The sequence below is a fragment of the Anabrus simplex genome, chromosome 4, assembly GCF_040414725.1.
Source record: "Anabrus simplex isolate iqAnaSimp1 chromosome 4, ASM4041472v1, whole genome shotgun sequence".
Taxonomy (NCBI): domain Eukaryota; kingdom Metazoa; phylum Arthropoda; class Insecta; order Orthoptera; family Tettigoniidae; genus Anabrus; species Anabrus simplex.
In genome coordinates, this window is record NC_090268.1 from 204,995,670 (window position 1) to 205,017,998 (window position 22,329).

A 22,329-nucleotide genomic window follows, 5' to 3' on the forward strand; every position below is an offset into this window, starting at 1 on the left:
TTAAAGGAAAGTTACATGGTGGAAGGCCTAGAACCCGCCCCGAGAGTTAAACTGCTGATCTAGCAACGAAAGAAGTTATTAATTGGCCATTACCTTGTGTTGAACGGCTGGAGAAGAAAGAGGCGCTTCCCGCCCCCTGCTGTGTACCTTACGCACTGAAAGATGGAACAGAAGTGGCCCGGAGACCCGAAAATCAGCAGTTTATATCCTCTCGCGGAAGGTTCTAGGCGTTAGGGGAAAGAAAACACCCTCCCACAAACTCTTTATTGGGTAGGACCCCGCAACAGATTCAAGTTGGGGGAAGATACACCAGATTGGTCAGAAATTAATAGAAGAAATTCGGGATTGGATACATTCATAACAAGGGGAAGAAAGGGGTAAATATTGCCAACTTAAACAATGACAGAAAGAAATTTAACAAAGAACAAACTCTTGAAATTAAATTTTCTCCAAAAAAATAGTTCTTTGACTCCGCACTAGGTTGCACTATTGTAGATCTTCAGTAGTGTCCTCTAGAAGAGAAAGTTCACACTTCTTACTTCAAGCGAAACAAAAACACATCAAAAGTGACACAGTTCTAAAACTCCAAAATTTACAGGTAGTGACATCTTCTGAGAAGGTAGAAAATTAATACCGTCAATAAAGTTCAGACTTCCTCCAGCAGAGGAGTTTTAACTGGCGCGCATTTAAATTAGCGGCGTGGAGGTGTACCACCCGGTACAATACTACTACTACTACTACTACTACTACTACTACTACTACTACTACTACTACTACTACTACTAATAATAATAATAATAATAATTTACTAATAATAATAATAATAATAATAATTTACTCATTAACTGTATCTTCCAGGTCTTGCCGAAATTTCTCTTTGACTTCCTCACTGCAGCCTGTCTGTGGGGCATACACTTGTATGACGGTATACTTAGTGTTCTCCAGTTTCATGAACATTTTAATGATTCTATCACTTTTGTAGATAACTTCAGCTGTAGCATCAGCCCCTTCGTTAATTAAGAATCCAACATGATTTTTCGCTACCTTCTCCTGTCCACTCTAGTATAATTTATATCCTCCACGAAGTGTCTTACTTCCAATTCCCTTTCCAGTTGGTCTCACTTAATCCCAATATTGATATTTTTCTTCTATCCATCATGTCTAGGAGTTCTTCTACCTTTCCAGTTAATGATAGAATGTTCATATTAACAATTCGGTATTTGGGTCTCTTTTTTATTTGGGGTTTCCTTTCAGGACAGTGTATATCATCAGCCTTACGGTCATCATACTTTATATTTGTCTGAGAGGATGTGTCCGTCCGGTCTATAATCTTCTTTCTGAGGCTTTTTTTTTTTTTCTTATTGAAAGCGACTGTACTCATTACTCTCCTGCTGACTTGCTAGGCCTAACGCATAAGAGGATTTTCTTTTAGGGTTTACTCCCTTAGCCTTTGAGGATGCCTTCCTCATCCTACAAGGCAGTAGGTTCCATCTGTATACACCAGAAGGATGGGTTGCCTCTTCCGCCATCTCCACCGTACCGAAGTCCATCTTCTCCGCCGTAGATGCCGAAGAGGTCTTCACCCTTAACCCAGGGCAAAAGCCCTCCATATTTATGACCCCTGGAGAGAGGGTGTCCCAGCATTTTAAAACCCCCAGGAATTGGGCAACCCATTGGTCCGCGGGTTGTATTGGTTATTTCAACCAGCCCTACATTCTGTAGGGGCCCCCTATCCGCCACCTGGGGATGCGCTCTGTAGAGAATCACGTTCTCCTGGTTACTTATTGGAAGTTAACCCCACCCACAAGGGGTGAGGTTATTTGCAGAGTTAAGATTTATTACTATTTGTAATATTTAATGTTCTTTATAACCATTTGAGATCTATTCTTATGTTCATTTAATGTGTTAATTCATGTACACTTGGAATTTGTTGGTATTTATTGTGTAAACACGTCATATCATACCATGAGCATTTTGCTCAACGCCGACCACTCATGTTACTTTCAATCTAGCGACCACTGGCGGGTTAAGCAGGTGGGGGTGTCACAAATAATCCGTGCATCAAAATGAAACCTATCATGCTATCGAATTTATAAGAGTTAACTGAAGAGAAACAACACACATTTAAAGAAAATAAAACTAAATTTAATTCAGAAAACAAGTTAAAATTAATATTATTAACAGATAAATCATCCTCCTGAGGGTAAAATATATAACCTTTAAAAGCAAAGTTAAATTAACTGATCAGTAAAATTGAATTAACCTTAAACGCGGCCGGCCGATCAAAGAAAGAAAAGAAAAGATTATAATTATTACAATTACAGTAACTTTAAAAAAACTTTTGTGATGTCTGAGTAACTTCATGCTTTTCCTCATTCAACTCGGAAGGTACTTTCAAGGGGAAGTAATTTTTTCAAAAATTAATTTAGTTTCACTTCGTCAGGATAAGTATCGTCCAGGGAGTTTCTGCAAGTGAATCAAATTTCTAACTCACAAGACAGAATTAACATTAATTACATAACCTGTCCCAAAGACAGAGAAATCAAACACTAGTCAGGTAAGAAAAATTCATAAGGTAACTGAAAGGGGGGAAGATAAATTGACAATACTCCATCAAGATGCAAGACCATTACAGAAAAAAAAAGAAGAAAAAAACCAGGTCCATCAACAATTAATCAACAATCATCACCATTGCTACCCATCCCCATGGCAACGTACATACGTCATAAGCAAAAGGAATTGACCAATCCCGAAATTAAGACACAACAATAGTAGTTTACAAGGGGAGAACAAAAGAGAATCAGAAATATAGAAAAACTCAAAATTACAAGTTAAAATAAAATTTGAAGTGGAGCAGGAAGTAGATTTTAAGAAAGGAATTGGACCAAAATTTTGGAACTCGCATGGTCATTAAACCTTCCATAGGCGTAATTTCTTTAAGTTACACAATAGGGGGAAAAAATAAAAAAATAAAACAATTAAAAAATTATAATAAAATTTTCTGAACACCCTTTGTGGATATAACATAATTAACATTAGCTATATAACTCAATACCTTTTAGGAGATATACATTAAATTTACAATATAAAACCAGATTTCACAAATTACTTCTAATAAGAATAAGAAAATAACAAGATAGGACAATGGACACAATTTTTTAAGGTACCAAACACACGAAAGATCCTGAAGAGTGGATATTTCCTAAAATCATCTTTCACTGTCTCTGAAGAAAATATAAAATTAAAAGCACAAAGAAAACTTGCAGATTCACCTCCAAACTTGCAGTAACACGTTAGCACATATTCCATACTCGCGTAGATGTGCTTATCTAGGCTTAATTCATTACAAATCCAAAAGAATGTGAGGACGATTTCCAAACAAGAAAAAAAATAATCTGAGAGTGAAAACACCCTCTCACTGGAACAAACTAGCCTGGATGCACGTTCCAAGCCGAAGCCAGGATGTAGCGTCTGCTCAAAACACATCCTTCCTTCATCGTAGTAGAACGATGATCCATGGCGGCCAAAAGCTCACAAGAATTCGTTGGCCGGGCCAAGGTGAAGCCGTGCGCTGATTGGTTAGAGACAGCGCCGGCAAGTTACACCGACTGCCGCAGAGAGCAGCACAAACAGGAACAGCATAGCACTAATTGTGCCCACTTGAAGAAATACAATATGAAGTATTTGAAAGGTAGGAGCTAAGCACTCAAGACATGGAGAATATTAGTATTAAATATATGACATCTAGGAACTAACATTAAAAGACAAATTGGAAATAAATTCCTAGTGACAGATTTCCACGGCAAGTTTGCCAGATCTAAAATGTTGATGGAGAGGGCCCCAAAACAGGTTACCTTGGTAATACACATGTATGTATTTTCACAAATTGTCAAATTGTATTTAATTATTCTCCTGATCAACACATAATATACATCTAGATAATATAAGCTTTTCAGTTAGACATGTTTCGACCCAATATAGGGTGATTCTCAGTAAAATACTTTATAGTAATCTAAAAACCATTACACGTGATTCTATACAGTGCTTGTTAAAAACGTTTTTCTTTAAAATTCATGATGAAATTAAAATATGAGGTGATGGTCTTTATACAAGTTTTTGTACTAGAGGTCTTTTTGTTTTACTGTAATTTCCTTGTTGCCTCTTGATGCAATTCAAATATATCTGTATACTGTTTACTCTCAATTATTGTGTTAAGTCACAGGCTGACATTATGCGAGTTGCTAGTGAAGTTGAACCATGTGTTTCATAATCTGTAATTTGGATAATGAAACCAAATTAAGAATTTAAAAAACTGTAATAACAGGAACATTTAAGGCAAATTTTTTTATGACTAAAATAAGATACATTACGTGGCCCGCTTTACCATCCTGTGTTTGCTATGTGCAAAGTCCAGCTCTCGATTGACGTGCTCCTGCAATCAAGGTGTGCGGGGTGCTGTTAGGAGGAAGTGGAGTGGAGAAATGGGGCGGGACTTGTGGGAGTGTCAGGGTAGTAACTGAAACGGAGTGTAGTAGACATGAATTCTTTAGATCTTGTTTTTTTCCCTGTAAATAATCGGAATGAAAGTTTCCCTATTATGTTCTTTTTTTTTTTTTTCTTTTCATTTACCACATGTAAGTTCTTGTACTGATCCATAATAATGTGAAAATTCCCTAAAATATTGAGTAGTGGACCTTTTTGTTCATGCTGTAGAATTTTTAGATCTTGATCTATTGTGCTGTAACTGTGATTATGGTCTTTATGATGGTTGCTTATGGCCGAGAAACGATTCTATTTTAAAGTGCTACAGTGTTCTGTATATCTTGTTAAGAAGATTGTACCGATCTGTTCAATGTAAGTTGATCCACTTCCTTAGCATTCCAGCTTATATATCCCAGAATTTTTGTATTTATTGCTACTACCGTATTTATTGTGTGTGAGTTCATTATTTTTTGTTGGTGTTACTGGTTTTAAAAGAAATTTTTAGGTTTTGTTTTCTTAGAACGTTAGTGATTATTAAGGCTTGGAAGTTCATGGCCCAAAAATCGAAGAAATATGCATGCAAATATGCACTTAAAAACATGAAAATATGCCAATAAATATGCACTATTAAAATGAAAAAATGGCAGTAGACAAGTCAGGTTAGTATTGATGATAATAAACTTACATTTATTCCTTCGAGGTTGAAGCAGAAATGGGCCTGCTGTCAGTACTGAGTGATGAATTGCAGTTCACAACCATCACTTTGCACAAATTTTCAACTGAAAAACATTGTCTGTTGTCTCGCAAAACACTTTTGTAACATGAAAAACTTCTTTCCACATCACTAGATGTTATTGGGGCATATTTAAATGATAACTGCTCCACAGAAAGAGGCAAGTCTCTTGGTGTGACAGACTGTTTTCCTTCGAGAATGTCTCGAATATCGCACAACTGTTTATAACCCGGATTTTTTGAAGTTACATAATTTATTTTTTCTTTCACTTTTTGTCCTATACTACCAGGAACAGAATTTCGATTGGATATCGTTTTTTCGAAAACAGTATTTCCTTTAAGGGAGTTCCTACAGCTTCCAGTAATTTGTAAAAACAAGATTCTCTTCTAACTCAATGCCTGACAGAATGAATTAACAACCTCTTTGAGGTACTTCTATGTGTTGAGCATAATATAAAGCTGCATCCAACTATGTTCCCCATCGTGTTAACACTGGCTCAGGAGGAAGTGGGCTATTGGGTGCTGTTGATCTAAACAACTTGACTCTTGAAGGAGATTTAACAAACTATTTGAACAGGCCACAAATCAATATACCAATGGGAAAGAATTGTGTATTGTCTCAGCAATGCGATTAAGAGCATGTGCCAAACAAGTTATTTGAATTAAGTTAGGAAAAATGCCTTTCAGTGTTTGTCCAGATTTTACCATACAAGTACCTGCATCGGTAACAAATAGAAGTAGCCGGTTGTGTTTGATTCCAGATGGCCATAATAATTTCAATGAAATGAAATGGCGTATGGCTTTTAGTGCCGGGAGTGTCCGAGGACAAGTTCGGCTCGCCAGGTGCAGGTCTTTCGATTTGACACTCGTAGGCGACCTGCGCGTCGTGATGAGGATGAAATGATGATGAAGACGACACATACACCCAGCCCCGGAGCCAGCGGAATTAACCAATTATGGTTAAAATTCCCAACCCTGCCGGGAATCGAACCCGGGACCCCTGTGACCAAAGGCCAGCACGCTAACAATTTACCCATGGAGCTGGACAGTAATTTCAATGAGCCCATCACACACTGCGTTACAGTTACATTGTTAGTGGCCGGCAATTCGCACACATTAAGAAGATATGGTATTGTCTTTTGTTCCTTATTTAAGGCGCCCACAATTACATCTATATATATGAGTTTTGTCTGTACATTGCTCAGAATTTGAAAAGAATGGTATTTCTGTATCGGTCATGTCCATTGTAACAAGGAAATGCACTTTTACTTTTCCGTAATTTCTGTCTGTATGTATGTACACGTATAACGAGAAAATGGCTGAAGAAAGTTTAATGAAAATTGATATGTGAAGTCGGGGGGTGAGCCACTACAATCTACGCTATAAATCATTTTACTCACGCTGAGTGAAATGGTAGTTCAGGGGAAGGCCTAAACTTGAATTCTCAAATATTTATATTATTAGTGGTCCTGTCGATAAATACTACATAACTGAAGTATTACCAAATTAAATTTCCGATCATTTATGTCATACATTGTTACCATACCGGCTTTGATAACACAGATATTCATGAATTTGTATTTTTGTTGCCAAGTCCATATCAACGCCGAGCCACTAGAAAATGGGTTAATAGAATTTAATGAAAATTGGTATATAGAGTCCGGGGAATACGAAACTACAGTCTAATTTATAAACAATTTTATTCGCCCTGTATGAAATTGTAGTTTAGGGGAAGGTGCCTAAAATTTAATTTTTAAATACCTATGTTATTGGTCCTATCGAAAAAGTACTACATAACAAAAGTTATAGAGAATACAATTTCCGACCATTTATGTTTTATTCAATTTTACTGTACCGGCTATGATAAGAGTGGCATTTCAGAGTCGGAAGAAAACTAAATGTGAAGGCCTACAATATTGAAAGCGCATAACATTGATCAACAATAACATTACATTGACCATTGTTTGTGGTGACGTTCTTTGTCTCCTATACTGCCGCTCAACTTCTATAGATGGGATTACTGCTGTGTACCGAGTATAACAGCCTGACTGAATATTAAAATTGAATAATTGAAAAAGAGGTTCAACCTGTGTGTGTTTAGTCCTCAGCCCGAAGGCTGGTTGGATCCTCAACAGTTACGCCATCAGCTGTCATAGATGGCCTAGGCATCACTGAAGAGGCGTACTAGGGAAATGAGGAGTGAGGTAGTTTCCCGTTGCTTTCCTCACCGAGCCAAAAGTTGCTATTACACATCAGTCTGCCAAGCCCACTGAAATGCATGCACCAACTGACCCTATGAGCAATATTTTCACACCATTCATAGCAGGGACTGGCTGCATAAGGAATGGTATTACTAGCATCACTCATACCTCAGTCACTTTCATTTTGTCAAAGCCAAGGATAAAGCTGAGACAGATCAATGAAAGCAACAAAATTGCTCTAGCCCGTACCAGAAGACACAGTGCACTTAAACACTAGGTCCCGCCAGCAAAGGCACAGGTTCAACCTATTCAATACATAAGAGAAAGAAATGTAGTGATTACATTCTTATTTAATAGTAATTAGAATTGGGACCGGTTTCGATCATAGTCCAGGTCATCGTCAGCCGATCAAAACATAAAAAAAAACATGAAAACAATGCATATCAAAAAGAAAAAGATTAAGTGAACTCTGGATCATTGTAAGAGGCAATATAAAATGATGATGGGGATAGAAACTGTGAGTCACTTAAAAGAAAACAATGCATAATTTTATGAATGGTAGTACGACACACGCAATGATAGGTAAAGTCTCACAACGTTTATGAACAGCAGAGAATGGTCAAATGGGTCAGGTTTTACACACCGTCAGGCACAAAGTCACAACACTATCGAACAACATATGAAGACCTATCAATATGTTGAAGTCGAAGACAAATACATTTATAGAAGCAAACTGCCAGTTCCTGGTGATCAGCGCTGCACACTCAAGGTCATGCGCTGTAGTCTCGAACGCCAAAGTAGAATGGAGAATATCCTGAAGATCCAGTATTTGCCTCGGTCGTGGGAAATTAAGTAGGTATATATAGATACATACAACGCAATTCAGTATAATTGAATGAGTAATTGTGTTACTGCTGAATTCTTGGAAAACAGTTGACTTGAAAAAACAATTGTAAAGAGAAAAAAATATAGTAAAGAGTGCAATATTGGAAAAACAAATGAAAACATATATGCACAATGCTCTATTTTTAAAATGAAAAAATTCAGGTCATGATTGAAGTAGTCGAAGTCGGCGCAAGACAATAGTTAAAATTTGAATGAGAACCGAAATGAAGGTGGTGGTTTTTTTTTTTTATTAACTGACTGAATATTGGCGGGAAATAGCTAGGGAGTTAGAAAACTTTCTTCTTTAGCATGTCATTCCTCTGGTTCATACATTTTCTGATACCGTACTGCTGGTACGAAACTCACTGGTTCTTCATAGTATTCCAGCTATTCGATCCCTACTCTGTCATGCTGTTTTGAATGAGCAGTGTACACACTTAAGACGGAGGCTCACTTAGTAGTAGTATGACCTGGTCTAGAATTACAATTTAGGCATATTCCAAATTATAGCACCACAATTCACTAAATAACTCAAAATTCAACCCTGAAAAGAGCCGTTTCTTAGAAAGAGCTTCTTCCTCTTCACTTCTATTAAATTCTACATTCATTTTATTCAAAATTAGCAGTGAAGAGAGGCTTTCTCCTCTGGCTTGGAAGAAAAAATTGCCTCCAAGTCAGGTAGATTTTTCTGCCGCCAGTGTAGTGAATTGAGATTTTCCGACTCATCGGGTACTCCTACGAAACAGATTAGTAAAAGGGCATAGTTTTTGCCCTGGGACTCTCCACTATTCGACCCCCTCCCTCTCCGAGGAAAGACTAAGAATGTTCATGGATCATGGCGTTCTGCGACCTGGTCATTCCAGCTCTGGAACTTTGGACTGTTAGATTGGCAGCGTAGTACTGTTCGTTAAAAGTGAGAAAATGTGTGGTTTTTCATTTGATCGAGTATTTCATGTGAAATCATTGCTTTTACTCACGCCATTCCTACTGCATTGTAATGACCTATGTTCATTTCAGTTGGGAGAACCACTAAGACAGTCTTTCTGAGGATGTAAAAAGGCAGCTGGAGAGTGAGTGTTTGCCATTATAATGCTATTCCCCAACCTGATTGTGATAATTACAATGATAATGCCTGTGATAATTACAATGATAATGCAGTCTTCATATGAGAAAAGACTTTTGGTGATTTCTCAGTCACGTTTCCAGGGTAACGTTAAGAGCTATGCAACTTAATACAGTCTTACTCACAGCGTGTACCGGTACTCTACCGAACCTACAATTCTGTATACAATGTAGAATTCCGTAGCGAAGCACGGGTACATCAGCAAGTTAGCAATAAATCGGCCCTCAGAATCAGTGGTTTCATCAATAGACAACCACACAAACTGGTCCGCTAATTCAGTTTGTAAATTTGATAATACGTTATTGTAACAACGTCCTATGTTAGTCTTACGCAATGTTCTTGCTTCAGGCACATGTTGTCCAGTGTATTTGGCAAGAAAATGTTTTAATATGGGGTTATTAGTCTTATATAAGGGAATATCAGCAGCTAAAAATGCTTGGCACAAGTCATAAGAAAATTCACTAATCCTACTTCCTAAACACTCTGATAGTTGTTTTTGAACAGACTCTTTATTTGCCAGTTTGCTAGTTCTCCTTATGTTTTGCTGTGTTTGTATGTTGAACTATTTGAAATCTTTTCTCACTCCCTATAGTTTTCTCACATACTCCACAAAACAGTCCCCTATTATCTGTAGATATCAAGTCACCTGAAAATTCCTTCTGTAAATTAGTTAATATACAACTCAAAGTTGCTCTTATTTTCGGCATTTAAAGAAATTTTTGACGGACGCTTTATACTCGAAATATAGTTTGGTCACAACCAGTTCACAACACCGTTACACGACTCAATGGACAGCCAGTCAACAGCTAAGCACACAACGTGAGGGTAGATGATGAAACAGGGGATTCACTGCGTGACATCATAACTCCTCACCACATGACAAGTTGCGTCATCATGCGCAACATTACTGCCAACATCAACCAGATGAAAAAGGTGATTAAAAAAATACTGTAATAACCATTAAACTGATTGAAATATGCCATATAGGCACTAAAATATTAAAATACAGTATGATGTATTTATCAAAACCACAAAATTATGCAGTTATATGCACCATAAAAGCATGTTCATATGACTGAAAATTCCATAATTCGTGCACATAATGTGTAAGCATACATTTTAACCCCTAAAAAAACCATACAAATGCATGAACTTCTGAGCTCGAGTGATTATATTATTAAATGTGAATGTGGCATATTTTCCCTTAGTTTTAGACTCTTTCATAAAATGGTTTTGGGTTTGTTTCTATGTTTACTAAAATCCGTTGCTCATGCCTATTTTGTGAATGGTCCTGATTTCTTTTTTCAAATTTTTCTTCGAGAGCGGGATTTTTAGAGCTCTTTCTAACTGTTATAGACAGCTTTTTTTTGTGAGCTGCAGGATGTACTGAATTTTGTTTTAGCAGTGTAAGTTGGTTTTCTGTAAATGTTAAATGCCAGGCCATTATTTCTATGGCGTGTTTCTGTTATGTGTAGATAATTAAGTGAGCTGTTATTCTCCATTTCCATAGTAAATTTTATACTTTAATCTAAACTATTGAGTAATTCCAAAACTTTCTCTCCGTTGACATTCTGATCTATGATAGCTAGAACATCGTCATCATAATGTGTCCAGTATTTTATGGCTTTGATTTTGTCTATGATGCTTGTGTAATCTATATGGTCTGTAAAACGTTGCTCAATTTACTGAATTTGATTAAATTATTCTTCATCAAATTTATAGTGGCTTTGACAGGGATATTAGCATACATATTAACGATGTTAGACAAAAGGATCTTGTAATGTTCTGGTATCTTAAGACATGTTACTCTCTCGCAAAGTTCTATAGAGTTCTTTAACGTAGTATTTGTTTGATAGTAATAATGTGTGCTAAGAAATTTCGGAATAAACTGAGATAATTTATACTTCGGCCTGCCTCTGAAATTGATAATTGGTCTTTATGAATTTTTGGTAATTATTTTGCTACAGGCAACCTAGGGTTCATAGCAATGAGTTTTGTCTTCTCAAATTAATTTAAAAAGGAAGATATTATTCTTGACCATTGATTTTAATTCTTTTTGTAACCTTTTCATGAGATCCTTCATAATTATGCCATAATTGTTTTCCATGAAAAATGTATCTGGTTTATTAATATAATTATTCCTCTCCCCACTGGGTGAGTTGGCCGTGCGGTCAGGGGCACGCGGTCTTGAGGTTGAATCCGGGAGATAGTGGGTTCGAATCCCACTGTCGGCAGCCCTGAAGATGGCTTTCCGTGGTTTCCCATTTTCACACCAGGCAAATGCTGGGGCTGTACCTTAAGGCCAAGGCCCTTCCTTCCAAACCCTAGGCCTTTCCTATCCCGTCATCGCCATAAGACCTATCTGTGTTGGTGCGACGTAAAGCAAAAAAAAAAAAAAAATCTCTCCATGATTACTATTGCATTACCTTTATCTGATTTAGCTGCTATCAGATCATTATCTTTTAACTTTTTCTTTAGGTTTGTTTCATATTAGTGAAGTGATCTGTATTGTGATTAAATTCTTGTTTATAATAAGGTGAAAGTTTGTTTTTTTATAACATATTTTATCTCTAATATGCTTGCAATATTGTGATTTTTTAAATTCCTTTTCAATACAAATGGTTTTATGTTGTTGAATCATAATGCTACAATAGTATTTTATAGGGACATGTTTCGCTTGAATTTCAAGCATCCTCGGCCTATATAATCATCTCAAGGTTAAGACCTGTCATATTTGATTTGCTTTGACAAATTTGTGCTTAATTATAATTCTAAAATTAAGTAATAAAATATATAAACATAGAAATTTATGAACACATTAATAGTTTAACAGTATGAATGACTATACTAAAACTGGAATAACCGTTAATTCTGAAGACAGAAACAAAACACGGTATCTTCAAATTTGAAAATTTGACTAATGTTTTCTCAAAGTTCTAGTTTATTAAAAACAATTGTAATTTGACTTCTGTGTTAAAATTTGAGTCGTAATTATTGTTAAAACTTATTGGTGTCTGAAGATTAAAATCTTGGATACGTTGGAATTCAGCTTCAGGTTTTAATTTTGGGACTTGCTTCTGTGATTTATTAGTTTTGAACAGTAAAATGTTGAATTAGGTAGTTTCATCGAACTAGTCTTGTTTTGACGATCAGATTTTCCTTTGGTAGTAGTTTATATTTATGAGGGTTTTTGTCAAAAGGACGTTATTCCAAAATCCTGAGGAGTTGATTTGTTTCGTTCATAATATTTGAATGATGGCGTGTCCCTTTGACTGCTACTACAAATCCTTGTGGAATTTGTTACATTATGGTGACTGACAATTTTTGATGTTGTAGTTAGAACCATTCAAGCCCGCACCTTTTTTTTACCATCTCTGCGTTCCACACAAACCCTGGAACAAAAAGTATGACACAACATGTTTTCTCGTATTTTCTTGAGTCTCCAGTAACCGATGTCCAAATGAATAGAATATTCTATAAAGCTTTAGTAACAAAGATGCGTTGTTCTGGACTATTACCCTGTCATGCACAACATTACACTAGATTTATACATCATGCTAACTGATGTACCTGTGCTTTGCTACAGGATTCTCTGAGAAACTGACTTTGTTGTTTTTCTAACTGAAGTCAACATAGGTCACAGAAATGTCGGTAGGAATGTAGCTATTAAAAGCAATGCTGTCATGTAAAATAATCAAATGAAAAACTGCACATTTTTTTTCACTTTTAATGAACAGTACTATGCTGCTGATCTAACAGTCCAGAGTTCCAGAACTGGAATAACCAGGCCGCAGACAGCCGTGAACACTCCTCTGCCATTATTCCATTAAATACGCACACTGCGCATTCCAGTCAGTGCCTCAGAGTAAGGATTGAATAGCTCGAATACTATGGTGAACCAGTGTGTTACATACCAGTAAGTATAAGAAAATTTATGAACCAAACGAACTGCATGCTAAAGAAGAAAGTTATCTAACTCCCCACCTACTTCCCGCCAATATTCAGGCAGGCTGTTACACTCGGTACGACCGGGCGAGTTGGCCGTGTGGTTAGAGGCGTGCAGCTGTGAGCTTGCATTCATGAGATAGTGGATTAGAATCCCACTGTCGGCAGCCCTGAAGATGGTATTCCGTGGTTTGTCATTTTCACACCAGGCAAATGCTGGGGCTGTACCTTAATTAAGGCCAAGGCCGCTTCCTTCACACTCCTAGACCTTTCCTATCCCATCGTCGCCATAAGGCCTATCTCTTTCAGTAAAATGTAAAGCAAATTTTAAAAAATGCTCGGTATGCAACAGTAATCCTATCTAACGGCGATGAGTGACAACAGAAGACACAAAGCACAGCACAACAAACAATGGTCAACGTAATGTCATTGTTGATCACTTTTATGAGCTTTCTATATTGTAGCCCTTCACATTTAATTTTCTTTCGACTCTGCAATATTAGTGTGTCTTATAAAACTATTTATAGCGTAGACTGTAGTTCCTTATTGTGTGACTTTACATACCGTTTTTCGCTAAATTCTGTTTCAAATTCATGAATATCTCTGTGATCATAGCTGGTACGGTAACAATAATTAAGACAAAAATGATTGGAAATTTAATACTGTATAACTTTAGTTATGTAGAATTTACTGATTTTCCATGGATGCGACCACTAATAACATAAATATTTGAGAATTAAATTTTAGGCCTTCCCCCTTAACTACCATTTCACACAGTGTGAAGACAATTATTTATGGCCTAGATTATAGCGACTTATTCCCCGACTTTGCTCCCCAATTTTCATTAAGATACTACCACTAATAACATAAATATTTGACAATTATATGTTTGGCCTTCCCCTAAACTACCATTTCACTCAGCGTGAATAAAATTATTTATGGCCTAGATTGGAGTGACTTATTCACCGAATTTGCATACCGATTTTCATGAAATTCTCTTCAGCCATTTTCTCGTGATGCGTGTACATATGTACAGACACACAGGAATTATGGAAAATTAAAAAGTACACTTCCTTGTTACTGTGGACACAACTGATACAGAAATACCATTCTGTTTAAATTCTGAGCAATGTACAGAAAACACTCTTATTTTATATATATAGATTTACAGATAATAATAAATTATATACTATTTGTTACGGGGATATCGTGGTAGACAGAGGTGAAAGAAAATGCGGGCATGATTGGGTCTATCTAAGACAATCAAAAGATTAATTAAATACTTTAAAATTAGAGTTATATTTCTTTTTTCGGTTATCTTTTAGTTTCTTTTCAAAAATAACTTTACACTTCAGGTACAGAAGTTCATAAGATGGGGTAACAATTTTAGAATATCGAATACCAATTAATTAAACATTTGAACAACTCTGAGCTTGAAGCTCCTTAATTGTACACTCTCCATGAGCGCTGTGGCTCCTTTCAAAAAACAGTCAAGGAGACGAAACTCCCAATTTCTTTTACTTCACAAGAAGCCAGAGTATTCAAAATATCCAATGCTTCAAGAGCACCTTTTGCTCCACAATATTATTTAGGAGACTACTCCCCAAACAATACAATGTTACGGCCTTCCAAAGGCACCATTCAATATTTACCCCAACACCTTAACATGAATAGAAAGAGCATCTATGCTCTATAAAATTTACACTGAGGAATCTATTTCCAGAAATTCCCAGGCCTATGAAAGGCTCAACCTACATTTGACAAATTCCAACAGTATGCCCTGTCTTAGACACTCAACAGTCTAACCTCTTAACATAAGAAAATTAAATTGAATTTTACAGGGGTATTAAAACCCCATTTTGTAGAGCCTCCATGGTTCAAGCGGCAGCGCACCAGCCTCTCACAACTGGGTTCCGTGGTTCATATCCTGGTCACTCCATGTGAGATTTGTGCTGGACAAAGCGGAGGCGGGACAAGTTTTTTCTCCTGGTACCCCGGTTTTCCCTGTCATATTTCATTCCAGCAACGCTCTCCAATATCATTTCATTTCATCTGTCATTCATTGATCATTGCCCCAGAGAAATGCGACAGGCTTCGGCAGCTAGCACGATTCCTAACCTTGCTGCTAGATTGGGGCTTCATTCATTCCATCCCTGACCCGGTTGAATCACTGGAAACAGGCTGTGGATTATCATTTTCATTAAAAACCCATTCTACCGGGCCTTTGTGTAAAACAACAGGTTAAATTTACTGGCCTAAAATCAACATGATATGGAGGCGGATACTTGTACTCCTTGAAATTTGCAATTAAAAGATTTAAACCCTACATGGGCTTCTCGCCCGAAGTTACAGAGGCTAAGCCTATACTACTGAGGTGACTAGATGGAGAAAATTTAATTTACAAAAGTTACAGACAGAAAACTGTTACAGAGTCGTAGTCACCTCAAAGTCAAGTAGATAGGGAACTCGAGAGGGTATCACACTCTCTATTCCCGAATTTCGGCTAAGTTCTTTTGACTAGTTTGCAAGTTACATTTTAGAAAATGAAAGTTTCATTAGTAAAGTTTGGAAACCTTCCCATCGTACTAGCTTTCAAAGACTATCATTTCTATAGGACTGCCATTACCTTGAGCTGCTGGTCTACTCGATGATGGACGAGGCTCTCCGCCTCCTTTGTAACCACACACACTAGACTGGAGCGATGAATAAGACAACCTCTTCGAAAAATGTGCCAGCTTTTATACCTGAGAGGAAAGATCCAGAAAACTCTGGGCTAAGGCTTGACACAACCCCAATTGGAAATTCTAAGTTCCCATGGAGGGAATTAGATTCTTTTCCACCAATAGAGCATATCAAAAATCAGATGGATGGCTTGTCCGGCGTTTGCTCTATTAACCAGCGTTTCGTCTTAGGTCTGACACTAGACTCTTCAGAGTGGGATGTGTCAGAGCAAACGCCGGACAAGCCATCCATCTAATTTTTGATCTGATTTTTGATATGCTCTATTGGTGGAAAAGAATCTAATTCCCTCCATGGGAACTTAGAATTTCCATTTGGAATTGCTAGGCGGGCATTAATTCCATTGTGGAGTTTTATCTCCCGTATGCAGTTATCAGACTGTGCTTCATAAATAAGCTTCTGATAAGTTCACCTGCATACACCCCAGCGTCAGTGGGTAGGGTCTGACACATCCCACTCTGAAGAGTCTAGTGTCAGACCTAAGACAAAACGCTGGTTAATAGAGCAAACGCCGGACAAGCCATCCATCTAATTTTTGATCTGACAACCCCAATTTCCATTGGGTAATTAAATAGATACAAGATAAGTTATTGGCAGAAAAATACATATACAAAATTTGCTATTGGTCAATATTTGTTGTTGGCGGACAGATAGAAGTGTTGTAAACTTTAACATACCTAAAACAAGAAATATACGATTCAGTTTAGTAAACCTTAAAATACCGAGCTCGATAGCTGCAGTCGCTTAGGTGCGGCCAGTATCCAGTATTCGGGAGATAGTGGGTTGAAACCCCACTGTCTGCAGCCCTGAAGATGGTTTTCCGTGGTTTCCCATTTTCACACCAGGCAAATGCTGGGGCTGTACCTTAATTAAGACCACGGCCGCTTCCTTCCAACTCCTAGGCCTTCCCCGTCCCATCGTCGCCATAAGACCTATCTGTGTCGGTGCGACGTAAAGCCCCTAGCAAAAAAAAAAAAAAAACCCCAACAAAAAAGCGTTAAAATAACAAATTACTCTGCAATCTTAATAGTCCCTCTTCACATCAGAGGGCATAGCGTAAATTTTAGAAAAGTCCTAACTTCTTGTATTAGTAGTTGTAACTTTAGGATGGCAGACAGCGTTCTTCCAGGCGCTTGATTGAAATGAACAGTGCGGGTGTACCTCCCGGTACAGACTTCCCCCTCCAAAAGTCCTTCCTTGCGGTGACAGTTTGACTTTTAGCTTGTTATAAAAAATTTAAAGTGGGATTTTACAGATAGAAAATTTCTTGATGGAAGTTCATTTGTAATAAATCACGTTGAAAACAAGTCTTGCAGTCTTCTTGCAGCCGTACAAGTGCCGGATGTACAGTTCAAGTTTGACCGTAAGAGCGGCCGCCACAGCCCCCTTTCGAATTTGACACCTTTCCTGCGCAATACTGTAGGTTCAGGGGTGCCTTCCTGTTAGCGATGTTAGGAATGAATTTCCTGAAGAAATTCACAATGCCTATGAATCTAGCAATTCCTTTGATGTCTTTAGGGTTCTTGAAGTCATGAATAGCCTGTGTTCTGGAAAGTTCGATAGAAACACCATCGGGCGACACACTATGCCCCAAGAATGACATGGAAGGCTTAGCGAAAGCTACCTTGGATAATTTATCAGTCAGTCCAGCTTTACGAAGGTGACTGAAGACTTCCTTCAGATGATCTAAGCGTTCTTTATAGGTCTCCGAAAGCATGACATCGTCGAGGTAATGATAAAGATATTGAAATTGAATGTCAGAGAAGACCCTATCCAGCAGTCTGGTAAGGACAGCCGTGCCTGTGGGGAGCCCGAAAGGCACATGGTTGTATTCATGCAAATTCCAATCCGTGGCAAAAGCCATTAGATGTTTCGATTCTTCTGCCAGAGGTATTTGATTATATGCGTGATTAAGATCTAAGACGGTAAAGAACTTTAAAAAAATGCTGTTTGTTCGGGGCGTCAACCTAGAAACATCTTTTGCCCCTACTTGCACCATATGTGAGGAACCTGCATGTATTTTATAAATGGCGGAACTGTAAAGTGTTGAATGTGAGGAAAGGAACGTTAAGGATGACACAGGCACCCAGTCCTCAGGCCAGGGATATTAGTCATTTACAATTAAAAACCCCTGACCCGGCCTGGAATTCAAACCCGGGGCCACCAAGTGGCAGGCGGACGCGTTGCCCCCTACACCGCAGGGCCGGACTGGTAAAGAACTTAGCCTTGCGAAACCATGAAAAAGGAGAGTGAAGGTCCGGAAGGAGCACAGACTGTAATACGACCTTATGGTTCAAAGCTCTATAATCAATAATAGGCCTTGTGTTTTCGGTACGAGGAAAATGGGTGATGAATGCGCTGACTTACAGGGTTGAATGATACTGTCCTTCAACATTTGGTCTATAATCACCTTAAGGGCCTTCATTTTAGGTGGAGATATTCTATAAGGGGTAAACCTAACTGGAATAGAATCTGTTGTTAGCTCAATCTTATATTCAATAAGTTGAGTGACACCAAGAGTTTCTGAAAATACGTCAGGGAAAGGCTGGCAGTCTTTTCATACACTCAGCCTGGTCCTCAAGTAGATGCCTAAGATCTAACATCATCTCACTCTTGGTAGGCGAAATAGATGAAAATGACGCAGAATTACATTTCAAAAGAGGAATATTAACGTTACCCTACAAACTTGAATGTGCCTGACTTGCTCTGAAGATCGAGCACAAGACCAGAATAGGACATGAAATCGGCCCCTAATATTACAGGGCAAGACAACTGTTTAGCCAAAAATAACTTAATTTTCCAAGTAAATTTTGAGATTTGAACTTTTACAAAAATTAAGCCAAAAATTTCCAATGGTGTTGAATTTGCCGAAACACATTTAATGGAAGACAAACAATAGTCTGGAAATTTGCAACAAGCTTTCAGTTTAATGTATCATTCTTCGGAAATAACGGAGCTAACGCTCCCTGAATCAAACAATGCTGTTATGGGTTCATTATTCACTTCAATTTTTAGAAATGGCACGAATCCAGGGGTCTTGGAAGCAATGTTAAGGCATTTCCTAGGGCCTTTAAATGATAAATTATAGGAAATCTCTTCTTTAGAGGATTCATTGCCTGCAAGCAGCAAGCAGGCCTATCAAAGGCTCAACCTACATTTGACAAATTCCAACAGTATGCACTGTCTTAGACTCTCAACAGTCTAACTTCTTAACATAAGAAGAAAATGAAATTGAATTTTACAGGGGTATTAAAAACCCATTGTACCGGGCCTTTGTGGAAAACAACAGGTTAAGGTTACTGGTCGAAAATCAACATGATATGGAGGCGGATACTTGCACTCCTTTAAATTTGCAATTAAAAGATTAAAACCCTATTTGGGCTTCTGGCCCGAAGTTACAGAGGCTTAGCCTATACTACTGAGGTGACTAGATGGAGAAAATTTAAGTTACAAAAGTTACAGACAGAAAACGGTTAGAGAGTCATAGTTACCTCAAAGTCAAGTAGATAGGGAACTCAAGAGGGTATCGCACTCTATTCCCGAATTGCGGCCAAGTTCTTTTGACTAGTTTGCAAGTTACATTTTAGAAAATGAAAGTTACATTAGTAAAGTTTGGAAACCTTCCTCTTGAGCTAGCTTTCAAAGACTATCATTTCTATGGGACTGCCATTATCTTGAGCTGCTGGTCTACTTGATGATGGACGAGGCTCTCCGCCCCCTTTATAACCACACAGACTAGACTGGAGCGATGAATAAGACATCCTTGTCAAAAAATATGTCAGCTTTTATACCTGAGAGGAAAGATCCAGAAAACTGGGCTAAGGCTCGACACACCCCCAATTTCCATTGGGTAATTAAATAAATACAAGATATACATGTTATTGGTGGAAAAATACATGTGCAAAATATTCTATTGGTCAATTTTTGAAGTTGACAGACAGAGATGGAAGTGTTGTAAACTTTAACATACCAAAAACAAGGAATAAGAGATTCAGTTTAGTAAACCTTAAAATAACGAAGTCCAAACTTCTCGTATTAGTAGTTGTAACTTTAGGTGGCAGATAGTGTTCTTCCAGGCGCTTGATTTAAATGAACGGCGCGGGTGTACCTCCTGGTACACTATTAATTACATGTTCTTACATAAAATAAAGTTTTATTAATCTAGATACAATAGAAGTGTTGTGACATAACCTCAAATGTTTTGTTACACAAGACAGATCATACAGCACACAAATAATAAATGATACGACCATGATTTATACCAAATAAAGTCCATATATAACTACGTAAATAATAGTAATACTAATAGACATAAACATATTCATTGCCACACCTCATAAGTCAACAACAACAATGACATCTAATCAAGCTTGATATTTTCATTTTCTACCTATGGGTTTAGAGAATTGTTTCCAAGTTATACTAGTCTATTGCCCACTTGCATCAATATTTGTCTATTTTATAATAATTAATTACTAAGTATAGGAAGTCCATTCAGTACATGATTTAATTATGAAATGTGGCTTAGTACTGTCATAAATGTGTTTTGTTGAGTGTATATGTAATTATTTTCATGCATCGGTATCATACCTTCCATTTTCTATTTATGTTTCTTCTCAAATGTGTTAGTTACTAAACAGAGGTCTTGTTTCAGGATGTGTGCTTGTTCTGTCCTCTTGAAGTACTTGACAGACACATCAGTGAGTCCTCTGCAGAAGGAATTTGTCGAAATTGCTGATCCTTATGCTAGTAAGGTATGTAAATGGGGTAGAATGTTTTCCTTCCAGCTGTGTTAATAGTTGATTGCCCTGTTTGGTATTATATTGCTTCATACGTTGGATATAATTGTGATGTATACATTTAAGTTTTCACATAGTTAAATTCTGTTTTCTTTCTACTGTGAAATGTCAGTTTTATGAGATGTTATCCTGTGTCAAGTTACTGTTTAAAATATATTGTTTTGGTCTCTTTGGACCACGGTTAACAGTTATCAGCCTTTCTAGATTTCCAGTACTCCTTCATCTTGATGGCCACGAACCTGCTACGCAGGCGTAGCAGGGGGAGAGGTGATACTCCCACGTGGCGCGTCCCAGGTGGCGGATAGGGGGGTCCTAACCGGCTTGCCGGCGGACTTGAGGGAAATAAAATACCTCTCGCGGACCAAACACACACCCCCTGTGGGTGGGGGAGGCAGACAAATAATACACCCACGGTATCCCCTGCCTGTCGTGAGAGGCGACTAAAACGGGCGACCAAGGGTTGATTGTATTAGAACCATGAAACTACTTGTGATTAGTACCACCACGCGGAGAACACGAAGGGTTGCTTTTACTTGTGCGTAGTACCACTACATTAGGTACGAAATTGGTTTGTGATTAGTAGCACACAGGAGCACCGTGCAGTCGGCTTTTGCAGTACCTGTGATTAGTACCACCATATGAGCAGGACCATGGGATGATAGCTACCATGGTTCTGCCTTGCCTATGCCTAGTACCCACTATATGAGGAATACCACGGGATAGGGAGAGGTCCCTCTGGTTAGTACTCTTATGTGATGAACACCATAGGTTTGCGTTGCCTGTAAATGGCGCCGCAAAGTGAGAAAAACATAGGTCTGTATTATATGTCGAATTTTACAAGCTCTGAGTAGTACAGTAATGTGTGGAATGCCGCAAGTCTCTGCTACTTTTGATTAGTACCGCAACAGAACAAATACCATGGTTCTATTTTGATAGCGATCAGTACCGTTATGAGGGGCCGATAACTTCGATTTAGGACCCCCTTTTGACTGCACGCATAATCGATTCAGTGTTATGCTATAGCAGTAGTCTCTTGGTCAGTAATACGATATTGTCACGTCTGTTTATGTGAATGTGAGACATTGCGGGTCGCAACCACTGATTGTTTTAAATTCATGTCCATCCATTCCTTCTTCGTTCTCACGTTCTTGAATTCTGGTCAGTGGAGAATTTTAGACTTTTAATATGTCATTCTATTTCGTCTCATTTCGTGCCATTAGGGGCCGATGACCTAGACGTTAGGCCCCTTTAAACAACAACAATCATCATCATCATCATCATCTTGATGGAGAATGCAGTTCTTTGCTCCTCGGACCACTTTCTCTTTTCCCTCTCCTTAAAAAAAATAACCAAAATTTCAAAATTGAAATAAAAGAAAAAAATCTGCCCTTCCAACTTTACCATACCTCACTATGTATTAGGC

General features: G+C 37.9%; 1 protein-coding gene across 1 annotated transcript in view; it reads left to right on the forward strand.

Annotated features, from left to right (window-relative positions):
- Positions 1-22,329, forward strand: part of LOC136872570 (uncharacterized protein C05D11.1) — a 318,276-nt gene that overhangs the window by 72,849 nt on the left and 223,098 nt on the right. Inside the window, exon 7 of the mRNA XM_067146371.2 lies at positions 20,762-20,861. Within this exon, the coding sequence (XP_067002472.2) occupies positions 20,762-20,861 (100 nt within the window). The remainder of the gene's footprint in view (positions 1-20,761; positions 20,862-22,329) is intronic.